This window comes from Kwoniella bestiolae, chromosome 2, assembly GCF_000512585.2.
Source record: "Kwoniella bestiolae CBS 10118 chromosome 2, complete sequence".
Lineage (NCBI taxonomy): Eukaryota > Fungi > Basidiomycota > Tremellomycetes > Tremellales > Cryptococcaceae > Kwoniella > Kwoniella bestiolae.
In genome coordinates, this window is record NC_089242.1 from 3438592 (window position 1) to 3459311 (window position 20720).

The 20720-nt window shown below is 46.9% G+C and overlaps 8 protein-coding genes across 8 annotated transcripts; 3 read left to right on the top strand and 5 right to left on the bottom strand.

The window, feature by feature from the left end:
• Positions 1-274: 274 nt before the first annotated feature.
• Positions 275-2472, top strand: I302_104429 (uncharacterized protein; the record flags this gene model as incomplete). Its single annotated transcript, XM_019189786.1, has 5 exons — positions 275-1586; positions 1662-1738; positions 1811-1847; positions 1915-1995; positions 2090-2472. 5 exons carry the CDS (start codon positions 275-277, stop codon positions 2470-2472), a joined length of 1890 nt encoding a protein of 629 aa, XP_019049348.1.
• Positions 2473-2638: 166 nt separating this feature from the next.
• On the bottom strand, positions 2639-6444 carry I302_104430 (uncharacterized protein; the record flags this gene model as incomplete). Its single annotated transcript, XM_019189787.1, has 21 exons — positions 2639-2996; positions 3052-3177; positions 3242-3377; positions 3434-3454; positions 3516-3625; positions 3680-3841; positions 3898-3986; positions 4035-4054; positions 4109-4131; positions 4188-4282; positions 4339-4390; positions 4451-4544; positions 4597-4670; positions 4721-4760; positions 4827-5124; positions 5180-5287; positions 5339-5375; positions 5426-5849; positions 5907-6159; positions 6213-6225; positions 6284-6444. The coding sequence occupies 21 exons, from the start codon at positions 6442-6444 to the stop codon at positions 2639-2641; spliced, it is 2694 nt and encodes an 897-aa protein (XP_019049349.1).
• A 444-nt stretch (positions 6445-6888) lies between these two features.
• Positions 6889-10025, top strand: I302_104431 (uncharacterized protein; the record flags this gene model as incomplete). The annotated part of the gene is made up of 12 exons (XM_065869867.1): positions 6889-7362; positions 7415-7540; positions 7596-7827; positions 7893-8098; positions 8149-8490; positions 8548-8727; positions 8780-9064; positions 9121-9285; positions 9344-9523; positions 9582-9683; positions 9739-9870; positions 9933-10025. 12 exons carry the CDS (start codon positions 6889-6891, stop codon positions 10023-10025), a joined length of 2517 nt encoding a protein of 838 aa, XP_065725939.1.
• Positions 10026-10146: 121 nt separating this feature from the next.
• Positions 10147-12016, bottom strand: I302_104432 (uncharacterized protein; the record flags this gene model as incomplete). Its single annotated transcript, XM_019189789.1, has 6 exons — positions 10147-10871; positions 10936-11107; positions 11185-11280; positions 11347-11612; positions 11692-11865; positions 11926-12016. The coding sequence occupies 6 exons, from the start codon at positions 12014-12016 to the stop codon at positions 10147-10149; spliced, it is 1524 nt and encodes a 507-aa protein (XP_019049351.1).
• A 321-nt stretch (positions 12017-12337) lies between these two features.
• I302_104433 (26S protease regulatory subunit 6A-B) lies at positions 12338-14365 on the bottom strand (the record flags this gene model as incomplete). Its single annotated transcript, XM_019189790.1, has 11 exons — positions 12338-12349; positions 12415-12507; positions 12563-12638; positions 12699-12853; positions 12910-13116; positions 13169-13254; positions 13309-13391; positions 13447-13661; positions 13720-13818; positions 13885-14064; positions 14156-14365. 11 exons carry the CDS (start codon positions 14363-14365, stop codon positions 12338-12340), a joined length of 1416 nt encoding a protein of 471 aa, XP_019049352.1.
• A 425-nt stretch (positions 14366-14790) lies between these two features.
• On the top strand, positions 14791-16395 carry I302_104434 (uncharacterized protein; the record flags this gene model as incomplete). The annotated part of the gene is made up of 6 exons (XM_019189791.1): positions 14791-14877; positions 14935-14990; positions 15054-15118; positions 15184-15245; positions 15302-15638; positions 15695-16395. 6 exons carry the CDS (start codon positions 14791-14793, stop codon positions 16393-16395), a joined length of 1308 nt encoding a protein of 435 aa, XP_019049353.1.
• Positions 16396-16786: 391 nt separating this feature from the next.
• I302_104435 (uncharacterized protein) lies at positions 16787-17819 on the bottom strand (the record flags this gene model as incomplete). Its single annotated transcript, XM_019189792.1, has 3 exons — positions 16787-17042; positions 17357-17523; positions 17655-17819. 3 exons carry the CDS (start codon positions 17817-17819, stop codon positions 16787-16789), a joined length of 588 nt encoding a protein of 195 aa, XP_019049354.1.
• Positions 17820-18688: 869 nt separating this feature from the next.
• On the bottom strand, positions 18689-20165 carry I302_104436 (uncharacterized protein; the record flags this gene model as incomplete). The annotated part of the gene is made up of 9 exons (XM_065869868.1): positions 18689-18838; positions 18907-19140; positions 19197-19257; positions 19324-19370; positions 19428-19565; positions 19622-19734; positions 19801-19811; positions 19878-19897; positions 19965-20165. The coding sequence occupies 9 exons, from the start codon at positions 20163-20165 to the stop codon at positions 18689-18691; spliced, it is 975 nt and encodes a 324-aa protein (XP_065725940.1).
• Positions 20166-20720: the final 555 nt, after the last annotated feature.

Below are 20720 nucleotides of genomic sequence, written 5' to 3' on the forward strand. Positions count from 1 at the left end.
GATCCATGTGCACCGCACGTGACAAACACGCCTTGGAGACGTGGCTGCCTTTCCTTTTTGCAAGCTTAAGCTAGACGCGTTTCCTGTCAACATGAGGCAAGTGATCTAGATACTTACTGTACAGCATTCTCATCATCATCATCGTCATCGTCACTCTCCTCATCATTGTCATCTTTTTGATACCCTCTCTTCTACAGTGTCACCTGTACTACAACAGTCTCTCTCTTTTGATCTTGGCCAACGTATTGCTCTCACCTAGGAATGCGACCGCGACATGTCCTACGCCTATGACCAGAGGTCCACCCAGACTTATCAACAGGCGTTCCCATCTTCTCAACCTCAAGCTCAACAGCAATACCAATACCCATCTCAACCGGGTCCATCGACATGTAATCACAATGGATATCAACCACCTCAACCTCATCAGCCATATTATCGACCAAACCCAGGTTATCACCAGCCCTCACCACCTCCACCGCCGACACAGCACAAGAGCAAAGGATATCGATATCTCGAAAGTCTGTCTACTTCTGTAGCTAACCTCAATGTAAATGACAATCCACCAAACTATCGGAGTACCTCGAATGGTGAATATACCAACACTTGTAGCTTTTACAATGATCAGCAACCTAGAGTCAGACTACACTCCGATCCAATCTCACCAAACTACAACAAATGTCTACCTGCTCTTCCACCTCCACCTCCTTCAAACCGATATGACCCCATTCCACCATCGTACAATGCTGGACCATCAAGACATGATGCTGGACCATCAGACCAGAATCTAACACCGCCACCTGTACCACCACGACCAGTCTCATTGCCTCTACCTGATACGCATAACGATTTACCCGAACCAGTAATAGTATATCCAACATCACAGGGCACTTCAATAATATACGATCTGGAGCCATCGAACATTTCAACCCCGAGTAAGAAGAAGGTTTCCTCCCCTCCCAAAACATTCAGACCGTCCGTCCACCCCCATTCCAAACCCCGCTTATCGGATGAGAATCGCCTAAGACCACCTTCGCCTCATACCCCTCCTCGGCCAAAGTCCGATTCGGATCTTCACACCTCGTCCAAGAAGAAGGGGAAAGGAAAGGTCACTTCAACACCCAAGAAGACACTGAGTAGGAAGAGTAAAGATGAAGATCCAGATTATCATCCTATCATAGATCTGACCATATCTTCCTCTGAGGATGAGGTCGAATCAGAGGAGAATGAGAATGTTACTCCTCGTTCTGCTGCTAGGAGGAAATGCACCACGTCCGAACAGCCCAGTACGACGACTATGCATACCAGTACTCCCACTAAACAAGTATCTCGTACACGGCTTAGGGAAAGTCCATCAGGCGTAGTCCAATGCTCAGGATTTACGAGAACGGGTCAGCCATGTAAGCGGCTAGTAAAGGTATCTGCCCCATATCTCTCAGCTCGAGATACGAACGTAGCAGACGGAGATGAGAGGAGCGAAAAGGTCATGGGGAGGTATTGCAAGGATCATGCGGGGATGATATGTCAGGTGGATGGGTTTTACTGGAGAGGTTATGGGAGTAAAGCGGGGGTATGGATTGATTTTGAAGGTATGTTTTGCATAACTCTCCACTGGTGTCACCGGGAAACGTACGAGATTGTTGATGATCACCGCTCATCTATAGAGTTCATCCCTTCCGATCTAGGGCAACAGACTCAGACGTTGCTCAGGATGACTATGGAGAGCAAGCTCACTGCCAAGGTGAGTATTTCCTTGGAAGCTTTGCTGTAAGTTGGGGAAGGGAGAAATGCTGACTCCATTGCTCTGAGCTAGGAATCGCCTGGATATCTGTACGTGTACGAGCTAAGGGGTAAGTCAGACAACTCCTTTTGCATGAAAATCCTGGCTGATCAACCTGCGCTGTAATAACCTTACAGACCTCGAAACACCCTCTGTAGTTTATTTCAAAGTCGGCAGAACCGATAACGTCCCCCGTCGAATCGGCGAATGGACCAACCGTGAGTCCAAGTCATCCTTCCACTCGTCCTTATTCTTACCAACTCAACTCCATGAGTTTCATTTCTGATATACTGTCTAATATCGCACACGTAGGATGCCACTCCAAAAAACCCACCCTACGCGACATCTTCCCCCTCCCACCCTCCAAAACACTCACCAAGGGCTTACACCGATCCGGCACACTCACCACATCCTTCTTACCTGGCGCTACGACGCATCTGAACGCACCTTCAAAAGCCATGAAGAGGTGGGAACGACTCGTCCATCTCGAGTTATCGGAACGGAGTTCCTCGGGATCGAAAGAGAGTGGAAAGGCTTTTGAAGAAGTTAGAAAGAGGTGTGATGATTGTGGATTATCGCATAGGGAGATTTTCCCCTTGTACAAAGGACAAGAGCAGGAGCAGGTCTACGAGACGGTTATTATGGAGGTTATTGGGAGGTGGGATAGATTCATTAGGAGGATAACGGATAGTTGAGATTGATCATTTCGATCGGTTTGACAGGTGACAATGTATAGCATAACGGTACAAACCACGTTGTATATATGTACATAAATACTGATATAACTTAGCTTTTGTATGACAAATCACTGTTACGAAAGCACAAAGGCAGTCGCTACAAAATTCAAATTTAGATAATCAATCACTGATTAGGCATGACAAATTGCGACCCATCAAAAACCCCGCCGTTACTCTCAAACAAACTGACCATCGCGTTGATATCAAAACTGAAACTGTTAATGTTCCATGAATCCTGGATTCCTCTGTCCATGAATACCGGGGGTGCAGATCCTGGAACAGCCATATTATCAACGGGTTTGACGTTGAGGTTGGTCGATCGTGATTGGTCATTAATCGGTGAGACCGTAGGAGCTTGTTCGTCAGGTGTGAGTCCACTAGAGCCATTGGGAGTGACCATCGTTTGGGTCGAGGCTGTTTCTGAGACTGTCACGTATGCTCCAACAGGTCGACCGGACGCCACGATGTCTTCCATTGAGCAGCTATTTTCGATGATCAATCAGCGCCATCAATGTTTTCACGTGGCACACAACTCACTTGTAAAGCACTGTGAGCGGCTTTCCATCTCTTGGCTGACTTTCCATCTGCGTCATAAGATCGTCAATGATACGCAGATGCTTGACTGCGATTGGAAAGCGTTCCGAATACCTTTGGATAGCGAGTCTGCATTTATGATGAATCATAGTCAGTTTCACTCGGGCCGGCTGGGCGACAGCACAATGCTTACCTAAATACCTCAACTTCTGATCTGAAGACCGAAGCTGATACAGGATCACCCGCCTGCGATGCGGCTTCGATGAATCGAAGGAGTCCTCGCGCAGCAAGCGACCAAGTAAAGCAGGAATGCGGGCCGAAGAGGGTCACTGGACCCCGGGTCAGCTTAGTCACCATGTGTTTGAGAACGATCTTTGCAGCTCACAGTCATAGCTGGTAGCGGTGACTGTTCATCCGAACAGGTTGATCAGCATCGTACGCAAACAAACACAGAACTGTTGACTCACTGTCATATAATAGAGACAGAGCCGCCCGGATAGCGGCTAACGTCATTCGCGCTCCTTCATGCGTCCATGTGTCCTTGGTCACCAACGGTTCACCCAGGCAGATGCTTGCACTGCGAGAAAATCAGTTAGCAATACCTTGATGACGATGGCTACATTGTACCCACGTATGTAAGATCCAGAGTGCTTGAATCAAGTCTCTGTCGAACGCCTCGACTCCCTGACCTGCCTTGAAATGCGTGGGTCGTCTAAACTCTGGCGGGAAACTCATCCTGAATGTATTGATCTGCGAAAGCAATACTCTGAAAGTCGGGTGGGAAAGGTAGCCGCTAAGAAGACAATCGTAAGTCATGGACGTATATCCGAGACAGCAATGGAGACTAACGCGATGCTGTGGGTACCTCGGGAGTATCGACGGAAGAATATTTGCACTTCCGTGTACAATTTCAACGATTTCACTAGAAGGCAGAAACTCTATGATATCGTTAGTATCACAAATAATCGAAACACACAACGACTCACATCGCGATGACGAGGTGGATCTACGAAGACAACCCTGGTCAGCATGACGTGATGGCAATGGCTGGAGGACTTACGATTCGTATATATATCAGGAGACCTGTATCATTTGAAGAGGTCAGCTTGACTTGCAGGGATCAAGCGATCAGGACTCACAACAAAGTTTGCACTCCTGTCATTTCGCCAAATCCAATGTCGTACGTAGACTGTAATACCGGAAGTTCCACCGTGACCTCATCCTCACTCAGAGACTGCATCAAAAGGGCACGTCAGCATTGAAACCCAGCGAAAGGACTAGCTTACTCACAGAAGGCCAGGTAGTGCTTGCAGCGACACTTCTCTCCAAAAGGTACGCCATCCTGACAAGACGATCGACACTCAGCTGATGGGAAGAGCCTACTGACACACAACTAACGTACCACCATGTTCGATCCCTTTCCGCTTGTTCCGTATCACTAGTCGCCGGTGGTAGAAGTGAATTTGCCCCTCGAGACAGATTGTTTTCCGGTACATCTAGGTATGGTTCATAAGCTGTCTTTCATTGCCTACGTGTGCTTTGACTCACTTGGAGACTCATTGATACGCATGGGTGTGGCCATTCTGATGCATGATCCGGTCTCCATCCAAAGATCGGTCCACCTTCCCACCCCGTGTTAGCTCACAAAATGATGTCTTTTCGAGCAACTCACCAAGCGTTGTATTGGTCAACCGTGGTAGCTATGATATAGGCTGATCATATCACGGTAAGTTTAATTAATCAGACCACTTTTTGACAACCCAACGAGACTGTCTTACCTTGCATGCATGTTAGGAATCTATCACCTCGATCGATACATGCCGAGAACGTCTGAAATGCCTTGCGACGATGCCATAGCTGGAATCGGCTCAAAGGGGTCAATGATTCCGGCCGGCGGGCTGCTGACGAGCTGGTAAAGTTGAAATGTGGCTCTGAGGCCGATCCATCGAAATCTTTCGTTGGGTGGGTGTATTCATTCGTCGAGGCTCCGACGGGGAAATATGCTCGTGTTGCCAGGGAGGTTTCCGATATGAAATTCGAAGTCACAGCCAGAATGGCGTGGAGAAGAGGTTGTGTCTGGGTTGAAGATTTCAGTAAGATGATGGATCACGAGATTTATGCACAAGCTCACGGGAAAGTCACGATGAGACGGTGGTAGCATCAAATTCTGCAACAGTCGATTCTTGTTCAGCATCCTGGGTAGGGTAGGTACTTTCTCGAAGAACACTCGGGTCATATGCTGTGAGATGGTGTGAGCTGAGTGTACGCTTTGCAAACGACATGCACGTACCTCTACAACTTCATACTTGGGCAGATCTTTTGGCCAGCTAGATTACAACGTCAGTAGCCTTTGGTATCACGGGTTGGACTAGCTTACTCTGGCCATATGAGATCGAAGAAGCCTGCCAATGGATCTGCCTGAGATGGGTCATTATAGCTATGTAGAATGTTCTGATCATGCTTGATCTGACTCTCTCCTGATTCATTGCCCGGGGTTGCGACTTCAGTGGCCCCAACATAGAATGACGAAGTGTTCGGCCAACTTCCGTGATTGGAGTTATGCTGATTTTGCATTGGGTTCTCCGCTACCGATGTCGATGCTGACATGATTGATTGGGCGTTATATGGTGGGCCATTTTGCGAAAATTGTAGGTTGTTTGACGAGGGTATGTAAGCACTGGATGATCCATCATAGATCGTAGATGGTGCATTTCCATGAATATGGGCAGAGCTTCCGTTCATGCCGAAGGTCGAGTGACCGAGTCCTTGCTTCTGATCTTCAAGGGCAGTGTGACATGCAGCTTCACTCGCGAATAAGCACGTCTTCTGATCAGCAGGATAGGAACGGTACGGCTCACCGATACGACCTTCCAGCTCATTGAGTTTCGCCTTCTTCACACTGACTTCATGATCATCCTCGAATCTCCGCTCCTGCTCTGCTGCCAAGGCCTGTCGCTTTGCTGATTCTCTTCTTCGACGGGTTCTAGCACTGGGTTCTTTAGGTTCATCCCACGAACAAGCTTCGTTGTCGGATGGGTGGTCGTTCTTGTTCGTACCACGCTGTCTTGGCTTTTGACAGTTTGTACAAATCGGCTTCACGGCATCGCATTTCTAGGGAAAGAGTCATTAAGGTATTGTTCATTGCTGAGATCGGCGATACTTACTAGTTTTCGCTTACTGCCATAAGCCGTCAATGTCAGTGATGTCCATCAACAGACCAAGAAATCCAACTCACCGACACTGATGACATGCCGAATTCCGAGCTAGCACTTTTGGGATATCATTATCGATGAAACTCGCTGACGAAGCTGATTGTGCCGGATTACGATTAGGGCTTCCGGGTAAGCTTGCTGAAAGGATCGAATCGATATTATGGGATGAGTCCTGCCTTGACATGATGAGCTGTATGCAACGAGGGTGACGAGGGTGCGTTTAAATATGATGATGATGTTATGGAGGGGGAATGAGAGATCAAGGATGCCCATAGGATGAAAATAAGATGAAAAGGGAGATAGATGTAAATAACCATAACAGGTATAAACACGCTCTGTATGATCATGTTCCCCGACCTCGGCCATAGGCCATTACACCTTAAGAGTACCATGCGAATACAATCCATTACAAAGTCATCCTAATCGGAATCCTATTATTCATTCTAATACTGATGGATTCCTAATTAGTAAAGTCACGTGTCTGATGTCTGAGAGTAACGTCAATATATATATTACACGTCCAAAGAAGCGCTGCTTACAAGACTGATTTCTCATTTCTCCTTTCGCATTCTCATACATCGCCCACATTGACACCACCCTCCCAGCACTTCTTAATGCGTATCGAACAATGCCTTCTGCCCCATCTGCCCCATCTCCCATAATACCGGATTCTCTACCTAACCGACCTCCTTCACCAACACAGCTCGCCCCTCGGTCAATCACCCATCCCGATCAGATAGCAGCTCAGCTAGCTCTCCTCACCAAGAGAGAAGCTGAGTTATCACTATCACTCAATGCTCTCGTCGCAGATAGGGCGCAGATAGATGGTGCTCTCTCTCGCCTGAGGGAGCTGGGCTCAGAAGTAGGCACTCTAGCTGCGGAGGTTGATGGAAGTAGGAGTGTATATTCAAACTCGAAGGGATTGGGCTTACAGTCTAACGGACATGATATGTACGATGGACCGGATGAGGGGCTGGTGGAGAGAGTGACTAGAGTATGGGAGACGAGTGAACGAGTCGGAGGGAAGGTACGACGATTAGACGAAGAAGTGGGTAGAGTGAGGGAAGCTACAGATATCGTGACAGAGGTATTGGAGCTCAAGGTGAGTCATACGGTCCGTCTTCCTTTGAGCTATGCTTATATATATATCTCAGAACGCCCTGTACACACTCTCAGCCGCTATAGCCAAGTCAGACTGGGAGTCAGCTTCACGAGCCTGTCGAAGGGCCATGTCAGTGAGGCAAGAGGTGATAGAAGGAGGATTTGCAGGCGGTGTCGTGGTGAGCGGTGTTTGATGATCGAATGAAAAATATCCAAGCTAATCACGCTTCTCAGCCCACACCGCAGTATCCACTGCCTCCAGCTCAGACCTTGCAGGAACTTCGAGAGGTCTTGCTTCATACTTTCAGAACGGAATTTGATGCCGCAGCGGAACGAAAAGACGAACAGAATGTCAGTCGGTTCTTCAGACTTTGGCCAGGTATAGGAGCAGAAGAGGAAGGCTTGGAAGCGTACGGAGATTTCGTTGTCGGATTGGTCAAGGGAAGGAGCTCTACTGCCGGAAAATGTGAGTGCATGTCTATCAAAATCTCAGCGTCCATAGGTACAGCTGAATCTGAGCTTTTCTACTAGCATCCTCACCACTATATTACCTAACGTCACTTACCAATCTTCTCGAAGCTATTGCTCATATCATTGACCAACATCAGCCGGTGGTAGACAAATACTACGGGAAAGGCAGGATGAGGACCGTTGTGGGCAGATTAGTCGGCGAGAGCGATAGGGTTGTACGGAATCTCGTCGAAGGATGGGAGGAGGAACGGCGGGTTGGACGACTTGTGAGTCCGGAAATTCCTCATTATGACTTGAGCTTACGTGTCTATTACAGATCTCAGACACAAAACAATCAAGCTTCCCACTATTACACAACCCATCTCTACTTCCACCCTTATTTGCATCTCTCAACAATCCTGCGGTCCAGCAGCTGTCTCTCGCTTCGTTAGCCAACACGACGTCAGCTGCTCTGCCGAATCTCTCTTCCGCGTCCACTCTGCTGCAATCATACGCTCAAGGTGGTAAGAAAGGCGTTCCGCAGCCGGTGCAACCTGTGGCAATGGAGGAAGAAGAAACCGGACCAGACCCTCGAGATGTTGATAGGGTCTTAGGAGAATTGGTGGCTTTGGGCGGTCGATGGGCCTTGTTTAGACGATTTGTATGGAGTCGCATAGTGGTGAGTTCTATCCATACCACGCTGGTTTCGTTTCCTTCGCTAAAAATTCGCGATTAGGATGACGATGAAGACGATGATGACGGAGAGGCCAAAGATGAAGACACCATAGAAGACGGGAAACAACAAGAGCAGATGGATGTGATAGAACAATCCGGTAGTCAGAGAGCGATTGAGAATCTACTCAAGGTGTACTATGAGCCCTTGGAAATGTGGTTCCTTCGGATGAGTATAGAAAAGGTAGGTTGAGCTTGTCATCGCACCAGAGTATCTACTGACATCATACGGCCAGGCCCATCGACTAGACCTACCCGATATCTCATCACGCCCTCACTTATCCTCTATCCTCGACGACACGTTTTACCTCCTCAAGCTTGTGCTCGGCCGATTGCTCTCATGCGGATCGATAGCCACACTTCGGTCTATGCGTCAGAAACTTGCAGAGGTGATAGAGAGAGATTATACAGGAGTCATTAGGAAGAAAATGGATGCTGTCTACGTCGGTCAAGCACCTAGTTCACAGGATAGGGGAACGGAGAAAGATAAGAGGGAGAGGAATCAGAGGTCTGCGTTCATGGTGAGCCACTGCTTGATCTATTTTGCCCCAAATCCGAGAGCTGAAGTCTTCGATAGATACACTTGAACGATCTAGATGTCTCAGCAGATTATATGGAGAGACTATTGGACGAGACGCTAGCAAATCTACCTCAAGTCTTTCTGAAAACCGAGATACATCCTGTAAGAGACGAGATAGAGACGTTGAGAGATATCACAAATCGGTTCCGATCGACTGGCAAGGTGAGCATACATGTGTCTTTCGCATTCCGCCTCCTCTTGCTGACTTTGACCCTCGCAGGCTGGGCTCGAGCAATTGTTCAACCAGCTTACCAAACCAAGGCTACGAGGGCTACTGGATGATTGCTACAAAGACGTTACCTATTTACTAGATGAAGATAGCTTTGCGGAAGCTGACGAATCTGATCTCGTGCGGAAGAGGTTTATCCGAGCTTGGGAGAGCTTAGTCGATGGATACAAGGTATGTCGATGTTTTATCTTGACGAAGGGAATAGAGGCTAATATGCTTCGTGGTGTAGGACTCTTTCACCGACCATAATTACCAGACATTCTTCAACTTGACCGTGGAGGTGCTTGTCAGACCATGGGAGAAGATGATTCAGGGCATGCGATTCACTGAGGTATGTTTTGACTCAATGGTGGTATATTGCGTGCGCTGACTGTGCACTTGCTCAGCTTGGTGCCATTCGACTTGAGCGAGATGTTCGGGCGATAGCCAACTACCTTTCTGCTCAGACGTCGTTCGGTGGAGCTAGAGATAAATTCACAAGATTACAGCAGATTGCTACTGTTTTGAACCTTGATGCGGTGAATTCATCTCATTGAACAATGACAATTTGAAAAATGCTGATCAGTGTCGAGCTTCATAGGACGAAGACCCAGAAGAATTCTGGAGTAATTCGGGTGTACCTTGGAGATTGAGTAAGACGGAATACAACAGTATCATCGAGCAACGTCAGTAACGAAATTAGAATTGTAACATAATTGACAATGCATATGAGCTAGATCATCTCGCCTTGGTCTGTCTACACTACTAATTTACAGATCTATATACAACCTTACGACCCTATCCCGAACACAAGATTATTCATCTATATCTACAGTCATGCCCCACATCCTAGCTATATCTACCCAAAACTGCTCCTCTCCGCCTGAACCGCCAAGAGGCCATCTACCCCCTACCAGCTGTTTCACTTCCCCCTGATTGAGCGGGGCTGCACGAGATCCTTCACCTCTTGGACGAGCGTCGATGATATCCTTCAGCCTCGAATGAAGATGATAGGTATTATGATACAGCTGTCTCAGGATCAATCTTCCCCTTCTTATAGCTTCATCTTCAGGTTCTTCATCTATCTCATTCTCTTCCCCTGGAGGTATACTTATAATCTCATCCTCCTCATCCAAAAGCCTAGCATCTTCCTCACCCTCATCCAACCTTAGATGACCCTCTTCACCTACTCTTCCCCTACCTACAGCAAATTCACATACTCCCATACATAACTTCCAAGCTCGCTCAAATAGCTCAAAAGCCAATAACCACCATCCGCCGGTCTTGCTCACTCCTGCATGGACGGTAGGCGGAGATGAGGTCAGGAGCAGTAGGGATTTGTATAGAGGTAGGTCGGAGAAGGAGTAGGTGATGGGTATGGGTGTGTTCTTAGGTTGATGGTATGTCGAGAGTATATGAGGTGTAGGTGTAGAGGGATGAGCATCGTTCTCAGATTGGTGAGATGAAAGTGGGATGGAAGAGAGGTCGATGAACATGTCGTACGCGGTGTGATGGGATTTATAGATCGCGTCGGATGTAGCTAGAGTATATATAGGTGATATGAGCATCGATACTGAAGGTAAATAAAGATGGTGTCAACTCACTGGCGACCCAGCCGCCTGTCCGTTTCTTCAGATCGGACAGATCCATCAATCCCACGTTACCTAGCCATTTGGAGGGGGCTGCATCTGGAGTGGAGGGCGGTGAGAGAGACATGGACCATATGCACCATGCGAAAGCTGCTAGAGGTAGTAGCGGAGGGGTCGAGTAGAGTATCTGAAGGGAGGAGCAATCAGCACAGACTTTCATCTCTCGAACGGTCAGTCTCTGTAAAACGTGATGTCGGAACTCACTATTCTTTGACCCGAAAGAACAGCTTTGTACACTGGTACGATGGACGGTCCCAGCACACCCAGCAGTGATGGCAAGTACGCGATAGGATGCTCAATCTAGATAACGAAGTACATCGTCAGTCCCAATGATACACGAGTAATCATGACCATGGGCCTACTTACGGGTAAACTCGCACGTCCTTCCACCAGCTGCCTGATCCCCCTCACAGCCTCTTTCCCACTCATCTTGCTATTGTCATTGCTCAAAGATCCCGGATGGGAATCAGCTCGATTATCGTGCCATACTTTGGCGAGTATCGAGACTGCGTTGGAAGGTGAGGTCGAAGTGGAAGGTGCGAAAGGTGATGATTCGAGGCTCTCCAGCTGGTCAAATAACGTTGAGAGGGGATCATGGAGGGTGAATAGATCAGATGGAACGGCACGGTTGGCTAATCAGATTATCAGATAAATACCATGTCATAGATACACGTAGCAGCGGGGAGAGTGTAGATGTTAATAATCTCTCACCCAGTACAACACCCAAAGTACCCATCTTCCTCCCTCGACTGCTCTCATCGCTCAGCCTACTACGGAACACCCCCGCACCTGGCAACTCATGATGTATAAACAGCACAAGGTCAGAGTCAAGAGCATGTAGACCTGAGGGGAGGGTCGTATGCTCGATAGTCTCTGCTGGAAGATCTGACAAACAAAATACATTTCAGCGAGCAATTCGCTTGACAAGGGGAGTGGACGACTCACTCGGTAGAGAAGCGTAGAAGACGACTGATTGACCTTTGATATCGTCGAAATGGGTCAAGAAGATCGCTGCTAGGGGAGGCAGGGTGGTCATGATGTTCTTAGCCCAAAGATATACATACATGAAGAGATTGTGATTAATGATGAGCAAGTCAAAGTCATGATGAGAAGTCTTTGTTGTTGTTGTCGTTGTCCGGGTTCGGAATGGTACTCATATTTCAGGAACAAAGTGCTCGGATGATGACGAGGTGGATGGAGGTGTTACAGCTCAGCAAGTGTTATCAGATAAGTACCAGAAATGCAATTCAAATTGCGGGTTAATGATTCATATGCACACAGGATCATCTCAAGAGCATGATATACATCTACACATGATATGGAAGGAATAGGATCATAGTCATTATCATCTACATGTTTATGCAAAGTACTATAACACCAAAAACATATCGTCAGTTTCTCGCCCACTTTAGAGAGAATACGCTAGTGACTTACGTGGTGCTCCTTGGCTTTACGTGCTTGGACTTCAAGAATACCTCCATGGAAATGTTCGTGAGACAACTGGGTAGCATTTTGTCGTAATGCCAACTAGAAACATTGGATCATCAGCCGAGGTCTTGATAGACAGTAACGCTCAACTTACCATTCCCGCTTCTACACATACTGCCTTGAGCTGAGCACCATTCATATCTTCCGTTGATCGAGCCAATTCCTCGAAGCTATAGCAGGCACAGTCAGTTTCCTCCTACTTTTCTCGATTGCGCGACGGGCTTGCTTACTTGACACCGTGGTGATTGAGCTTTCTAGAGTGGATTTGCAAGATTCTTTCCCTGGCTGATTCGTTGGGCAAGGGGAATTCAATCTTTCGGTCCAATCGACCGGAACGAAGTAGAGCAGGATCAAGGATATCAATTCGGTTGGTAGCGGCGATAACCTAATCACGAAAGTTGAATCAGCTATAATTCTCCCCAAACAATGGAGGTAGCTGACCTTGATTCGACTGTCACTCGAGAAACCATCCAACTGGTTCAATAACTCCAACATGGTTCTCTGCACTTCTCGATCACCAGACTTATCACTGTCAAATCGCTTTGTACCGATGGCATCCAGCTCATCGATGAAGATGATCGCTGGGGCCTTCTCTTTGGCCAACTCGAAAGCATCTCGGACTAATTTCGCACCATCACCGATATACATCTACGTGAAAAGTCAGCCATACTTTCCTTTGAATACCTCAATTCCAGCTTACCTGAACAAGAGCTGGACCAGCTAATTTGAGGTAACAAGCGTTGGTCTGAGCAGCACAGGCTCGAGCAAGAAGAGTTTTACCGGTACCTGCGACGTTGTGAGCTTCCATCCATTCTATCTAAGGAAAACTTATTAGCTCACCTGGTGGACCATACATCAAACAACCCTTTGGTGGTGTAATACCGAGTGTCTTGAATTTATCAGCTTGCTGCATTGGTAATACACTGAAAGGGAAACAAGAATTAGCTTGAACTGCGAGCCAGATGAATATAGGCTTACATAGCTTCGATCAGTTCCTCAACCTGCTTATCCAAACCACCGATATCCGTGTATGTCTCCGTAGGTCTCTCATCCACTTCCATCGCTTTCACTCGCGCATCGTACTCGGCAGGTAATTTATCGAGAATGAGGTATGAATCCTTGTTGACACCGATCAAATCGCTTGGACGCAATTCTTCATGGGGTACAAGTCCGATTATTGGTAAGAATACGGTCTGAGGAAAGATCTTCTTCAGTGTGATTCTGGGATGTAGCTTTGAGCTTACCACTCACTTGTCTGGTAGATGTTTTGATAACAGCACATTTCGATTTCTTAGCATTTTGCTCATTATGAGCAGCACCTTCTTGTTCTTCCGCATCAACGTCTAGGATCTACGTTGACGAGGAAAAGAAGATCAGTGCAGGTCATGCAGATGTGCGAATATGGCCACCACTTACCTCTACCACCTTCGATACCAAGTAAGGTAATACCTTATTCTGCTTGATCTTGGTCATGTTATCACCGATCTTATCTGTCATCTGCTCTCTCTCGTGTCCTAATCTCAAGTTCTCCTGCCTCATCATCTTGATCTCGTTGTCAATCATACGTGTTTGCATTTTGATATCAGCCGTATCGGACTGATAAGTATGAGTCAACCTTGATCAGCAGATATCCTCCCTTATTCGCTTGGAACCACTTCTAAATTGCCTTCAAGTCCGCTGTACTCACGTTCAACACTCCTTCCGGTATATCCTCAAGATCATCTTCTTTCGTCACTTCCTCTTGCATCTGAACATCTTCGGCGGGTGAGTCGTTTGATTGGGCGGACTGTGGGGTCTCTCCATTTGACTGGGACACAGCTGCTACTTCCTCTGGCTTGTTGTCGCCATTATCATTGTTCTGAGGTGGAGGAGGGGGATCTGATGCTGGTGCTGACATGGTTGATGTGTGATGATGATATCAAATGAAGTGAAAGATGAGGATGAGCAGTGATAAGGTTGTATGGTTATATACAGTCAAGTGAATAAATCACGATTCGTCAGCGAGAGAGAGTGAGAGAGGTAGACAGTTGAACGCGATTCAATGCTACCAGTGATGATTTGATCCCGCTCTCATATAACTCATAGTAAAAATATGTGATGACGTGGAAAATTTCAACCTATGAGCTATGACTCATAGATAGCAAGTAGGTGTATGGTGTTGATCGTACTAGTAAGTTATGTAGTATATCCTATATCATGTATAGTTATATCCTATGTATACAATATACATTCTGGAAACAAGATCGAGATTCACTTTGATCTGCTACTCGCTGCGACTGCCTCGAGTTCTACTCCCTCTGAACTGGATACCGGTCCATCGAGATGCACTTCTCAACCCGAAATGCCTTCTACCTTCGGGCGTCAAACTATCGAGTAATCCCGTTGTTCCTATACCTGGACGAGCGACATGTGAGCTGTCGGGCTACTGCAAAGGAAAGATAATTGTGCTGACACTACTGATTGAAGGTCGACTGGATGTCTGATCGAGTTCTTCAGCTGGTCATAAGTGCACTGCAGCCCAAGTGCGGGTTATCCCTCACACGAACGTCCCCACATATACTGACTACATGTGACTCATCTTGCAGAATGTCCGAATTACTGTTCACCTCTCGAGGGCAGAAAAAGCACAAGGTGCATGTGGAACGTGGAGGTGAGCTATCGATGTCTAATCCTACCGTTTCGTCCGTAGCTTACGTACCATGTCGCGTTTTTTAGAGGGGTATCAATTCTGTTATTTCCTACGAACGACAACGAGAACAGAAGTAGTTTTGTTAAAGGTAATTCACGTCCCTCTCTACATTTGCTTGAGGTTCAAGCGCTAACATGCCAACAGGACAAATCATTCTCTCTCCGTCCGCCTACCCCTCCTCCAGAGATAACACCAGAACCATCCTCTTCCAAGCGTAAAGCCCCATCCTCCTCCTCTCGATCATCGAAAGCTCCCCGGCGAGCACGTACGCGATCTCGATCAGTCGCAACCCAGCTGGAAGAATTAGACGAGACCAACTCGCCATCTCTGCAAAATATGGACAACGCAACTCAAGATTACATTGACGAAGATGGTGTACGGATAAAGGCTGAGCCGGTCGAGTACGATGCTGATCGGACGGAATCGGTCGAAGAGACAAATATCAAGGATTGGAAACCTGATGTCGATGTTTCGTATAAAGGTGAATTTCCACCTCAAATCTGGATAATCTTCGTTAAAGCTGACGACAATAATCAGGCTTTGGTACCTCCTCTGTGCAGCTTGTTCTGATCATCGAGCCATACCCTCCTCTTCCACCTTCGCAATATGCTCCACCATCTTCTCGACTCTCCTCCCGTTCCGCATCGATCGCGTCTGCTCGATCTAGATCCCGTTCAAAGCAGGGTACAAATGCGATCCGGTATTCCTCTACCTCCTTATCACTGGATTCTGCTGGTCAGAGTCGTTCTCAAAGTGTTGCAGAGCCCAATATGAGGAATGCCAGTCGATCAGTATCGGCAGTCCCTAATTCCCGAAGAGGCGGTACATCTTCAGTGACTCCATTCGGACGAGAGGAAAGCTCAATACCTGGACCAAGTAGAAGTGCAGGTCGTAGACGGATGAGTCAGACGCCGTTGTTCATGCCTCGTGATACGCCGTTTGACGAGGACGAAGAGGATGAAGAGGCTCATGAAGCGTATGAGGAGGCTTTGCGAGAGGGTCGTCTGAGATTACCGTCGGTGAATCGTCCGGCGGGTGATTCAAGTGGTCTATCGAGGATGCAAGACGACGATGAGGATGATTTGGATGATGTACCGGAGAGTATAATGGATATAGGAGAGAGGTTAGTGAGGAACAGTCAGATCGAAGAAGGGGTGATACGTGTTCAAGGTGGATGGGAGGAGAGGGCTGAAGGTGAAGAAAGTGCTGTCATGGGTAAAGAGGAGCCTGGCGACTAGGGCATCAATGCGCTGCAAGGGATTACGGACATTGTATTCTTTCGTAACTACATGCACAGTCATCCTCTAAGACTCTACACAAATGGTATCACTTCGATGAATTAACTTCTGACTGAATAACGCGGCGCCGTGGAAAGGGGGATAACAGAAGGAAACTATGCTATGAGAATGCTACAATGAGGAAACGAGACAAAAAGGGAAGAAGACAGAAAGTCTTATTAAGGATCAAGAAGAGGGAAAAAAGAGGGAAACCCTAATGTTGGACGAGCGAAGAAGATGGATAACCATAGAGAAGTGAAACCAAAAGTGACGGATAAAGAAGAGGTGAGGGAAGCGGATATTCCACACAATGATGTTGCTTGAATTTAGCAAAGAGACATGCTGACACTGCCTAATTATCCTCCTCGTAGAGGTTCTCCATCCAGGTTTTGGCGACTTCATAATCCTTCTTACAAGCTGACAAGAGATCTTTGATCCTCTTCAATGCCTCGGGAGCTTCCAGACTGACACCGGCTTCTTCGTCTCTCAGATTACCGTAATGTTGCATCTTCTCGCAGGATGCTTGAACTTTGATTATACCCAGTGCGGCGGATGAACCTTTGAGAAAGTGACCGAGGGAGGAAAGTTTGGCGAGATCTTCGGCGACGCTGTGAGATGGAGGTGTAAGGGGGAGGGTGAGGGTGTTAGTGATGAAGGCAGGGTTGAGGTGTGAGGTGCGAGGGAGAATAAGGAAAACGGCCGGGTGTTGGGATGATTTGGTGCACGCAGTGGTGTACATATCAAACCAACAACCATATCAGATGGGATTGAGAGATCCAAGGGTGAAGGGTGGGAATCGATCAGAGGAACAGGTGATCGAGAAAAGGCACATTGTAGAAACATGATCAGCGATCACTCGACGGTGATGTTTGGTAACGTTGAATGAGTTGGAAGAATGATGAGGTGAGCTACCATCACTCACATAGCAGCCTCCATATCTCCAAAGGTAGCTTCAGCCTGTTCGAAATAACCCCAGACGATACCTTTTGAGAAAGCATGTTTCTCTCCGTCCTCATCCTCACCCTCATCTTCCTCGTCCATGTCCATGATTTGTTGGAATGTCTCCATGTCGATCACATCTTCCTCGAGCTGAGAGTGAGCAATTAGGGTCAAGCGATGTGATGAGGGATAAGAGATGAGGATGATGATACAGGGATGGAGTTGTTACGAGTTTTAGTCAGCTGACATGTATAACCCCTCATATTGAACAGCGCACTGACCTCTGGCTTCTCATCATCCTTCTTCACATCCGCAACAACTGGATCCTGCTTCGTCTCACTGGCTTCCGATGCAGCAGCAGCAGATGAAGACGAAGCTGCAGGTTTGTCATCGACCTTCTTAGCTGGTGATGTGGATAATGATTTCTGATCTCTTGTGTCCGACATGTTGTTGGGTGATGATGATTGATAGGGGCAAGGTGATCGAGGTCGGTTGATCGATGACGCGGTGACTCAGTTGCTGATGATGTTTATTCTGACGATGAGGTGAAGTGGTCAGGCGATGACTACTGTCGACAAGGAGTGAGAGCGATGCTAAGACTGTTCAAGTGAGAGAGTGTAAGAGTGTGAGAGGGTGATGTCTGGATGTAGGATATATAGTAGGAGTGTTATTTTTTGGATTGATGTTTGGTGGCGTTTGAAGGATAAAGGATAACTAGTACTGACTAATAAAAAGGAAAAGGGTCTTTTTATTCGGTTTGACGTCAATGCAAATAAATGGTTCGGACTAATCTGATTTCTTCTTCAACTACTTGCTTGCACCTTCTTATGGTGGTCGATACGGGCGATAGGTGTATGTATATACCTGTCCTATATAGTCGCTATAGGTCGATGTGCAACGAGGACAAGAGGCGTGCGTATATGCTACATATGCTAGTATTGACACTACTCATACTTTTTCCACGATGAAATTTCGGGTACTAGGATCTCACCCACAGTGATGAAATATGAAATGATGCAACACATGTATGTACACACGTACAGTGAGTGCAATCGGACCCACTTGACCATTCAGGGTTTAAACACAGTTAAATACATTTAGACAGCTTAAACCAGCTTTGCGGTACATACTACTGTACACACCGACACTACTCGACATGTATGAACCATTCCTCACACATGTGTGTATCTACCTATATGCATAGTCTCATCTATATACATCATTCTATATTTCTATATGCATTATCATCAGAAGAATCGACATCATCTAACCTCAGCACCCGAGCCATTGCAATCGCCGCATTACCATGATAGCACTAGGCAGTAGGAATAGGTCGCTTGAAAAGCTTCTCTTCTCTGCCAACTTGACGTTCTCCCAACGCCCTCCACCTCTGCTCTTCCTCCTCTCTGATCTTCACGCACGTCTCCAACAGAGCTGGCCAGTATGTGGCGTGATCGTATGGCAGCTATCGGTGCAGATCATCACTCAGCAGAGGCATCGAGCGAAGCCCTAGGCCTCAAAAGTATGACTCACATCAACGTTGCCACCAGCTTCCTTGAGAAGCTGGCTGGGATCAACCACACCTTCTTTGACAAGTTCTGCGCCTTCGAGGGATCCAAAACTGACTTTCTTCTTGGTGACTGGATCGACGAACGGCCACACGAGGTTTATGAGAGTCTTGAAGATCCAAGGCATACCTTGGAAAACGCTCAGTCCAAGAGTCTCAGGATAATAACTGGAGAGGATGTGATTTGTTGATTTGATGACCTATTGACAGATGATCAGCTTAATGAACGATATTCCGCAGTGGTAGACAGTCTCACTGATAAAGGTAGCGAAGGACCTGATTTCTTCCCTGCCCAATTGAAAATGACGAAAGTGTTTCTGCACACGCAAGTTTCAATTTCGCTCTCTTGGACGGAGATCTGTGGGAAAAGATTCAGAACATACGTTACACCGGCACACATGAGATCTTTTGCTCTTTCCAGCATGTAAACCTACATAACATAGGTAAATGAGTGACGCGTTGTCGAGTATCATATCTAGAACCTCACCATAGGATGAGCACGCCCCGAAAAGCGTTCAAGCTCTTTTGGGTCATCCCATGACATGACACTCCGATTCACGAAGAATGTGAGTATGGGTTGACCTTTATTCGAGAAACCCAAGGCGAGGTTTTTACCGGTTTTCGACTGCAGCGTGGTGTTATTGGGCGGACCCTACGGTCGTGAACAAGGAATGAACGCACCTCTTCAGAGCATTCTTCCGCCATACGTTTCAGATTGTCTATATCTTCTGTACGCCTCCACAACAGGCATTCCTCCAAACGAGTGATCGTAGCATGAAGGTCATTCTTGGTTGCTGAGGTTTGCATACGCTCAATGAGTACTGCTGTTCATGGGACAGAGCAGGCGTCGGAAAGCTCACCAACAAGGAATCTGCCGATTCAATGGTTGATTTGGTGAGCCCTTCCTATAATGTTCAGTCATTATGATAGCAATTACCTTACTAAAGTTTCCTTTGACTGATGAAACGCTATGATCAGCATTGGTATACCAAATATAATCAGTGTCTGTGAGCGAGAAACGTACCAGATAAATCATTTCCCTATCACCTATAGGGGTCTTCTCTTCTGCATGTTGCTTGACAGGTAGGGCATAGTCTGGTGAGCCAAAGTGATCTATCAGACATTTCAACTTTGCCTCCTGATCTTGTGTCAAGGGTGGTTTTGCTTCTGGTGTGACACTTGGTGGGGGAGAGAGAAGCGAGGTCCATGGTGACTGAGTGGCCATGTTGGGACTATACAGCTAGTGCGAGACGGAAGTCGTGCCAAGAGATAGAGATATGCGTGTGAGTATGAGTATGATAGTATGATCAGATTACAAGATTGGCCTTTACATTCCTTGAGATTGCTCTTCCGTTCACTGGTAGTAAAGTTGAGCATGTTACATGTTATATGTTCCCAATCTTACGAGTAATAAGCATACAAGTAATCAGGAACACTCATTACTACTCTAGTCCCGACGGAGAGTGAGCCATAGCATCCCGAACACGTGGTTCTCACCGGGATCACCGGAGTACATATAAATATAGAAATAAAGAGTTATGTAATCATACCCTGTTTTAATTATCTTATTTGATCCTCCTATATCCATCATATGGTGAGGAATAGAAAGTTCCAGTGATTCCTAGTACAATACAAGGTAATCAATCAAATCGACGCTGGACTGGACCATACCATCCGTCTCGCTCATCTTTTTAAACATATCTTACACCCCAACCTTTCCTTCTCTTTCTTCAGTTGCATTTCTTTCCTTTTCATCAGGATTCAACGATCACAATCATAA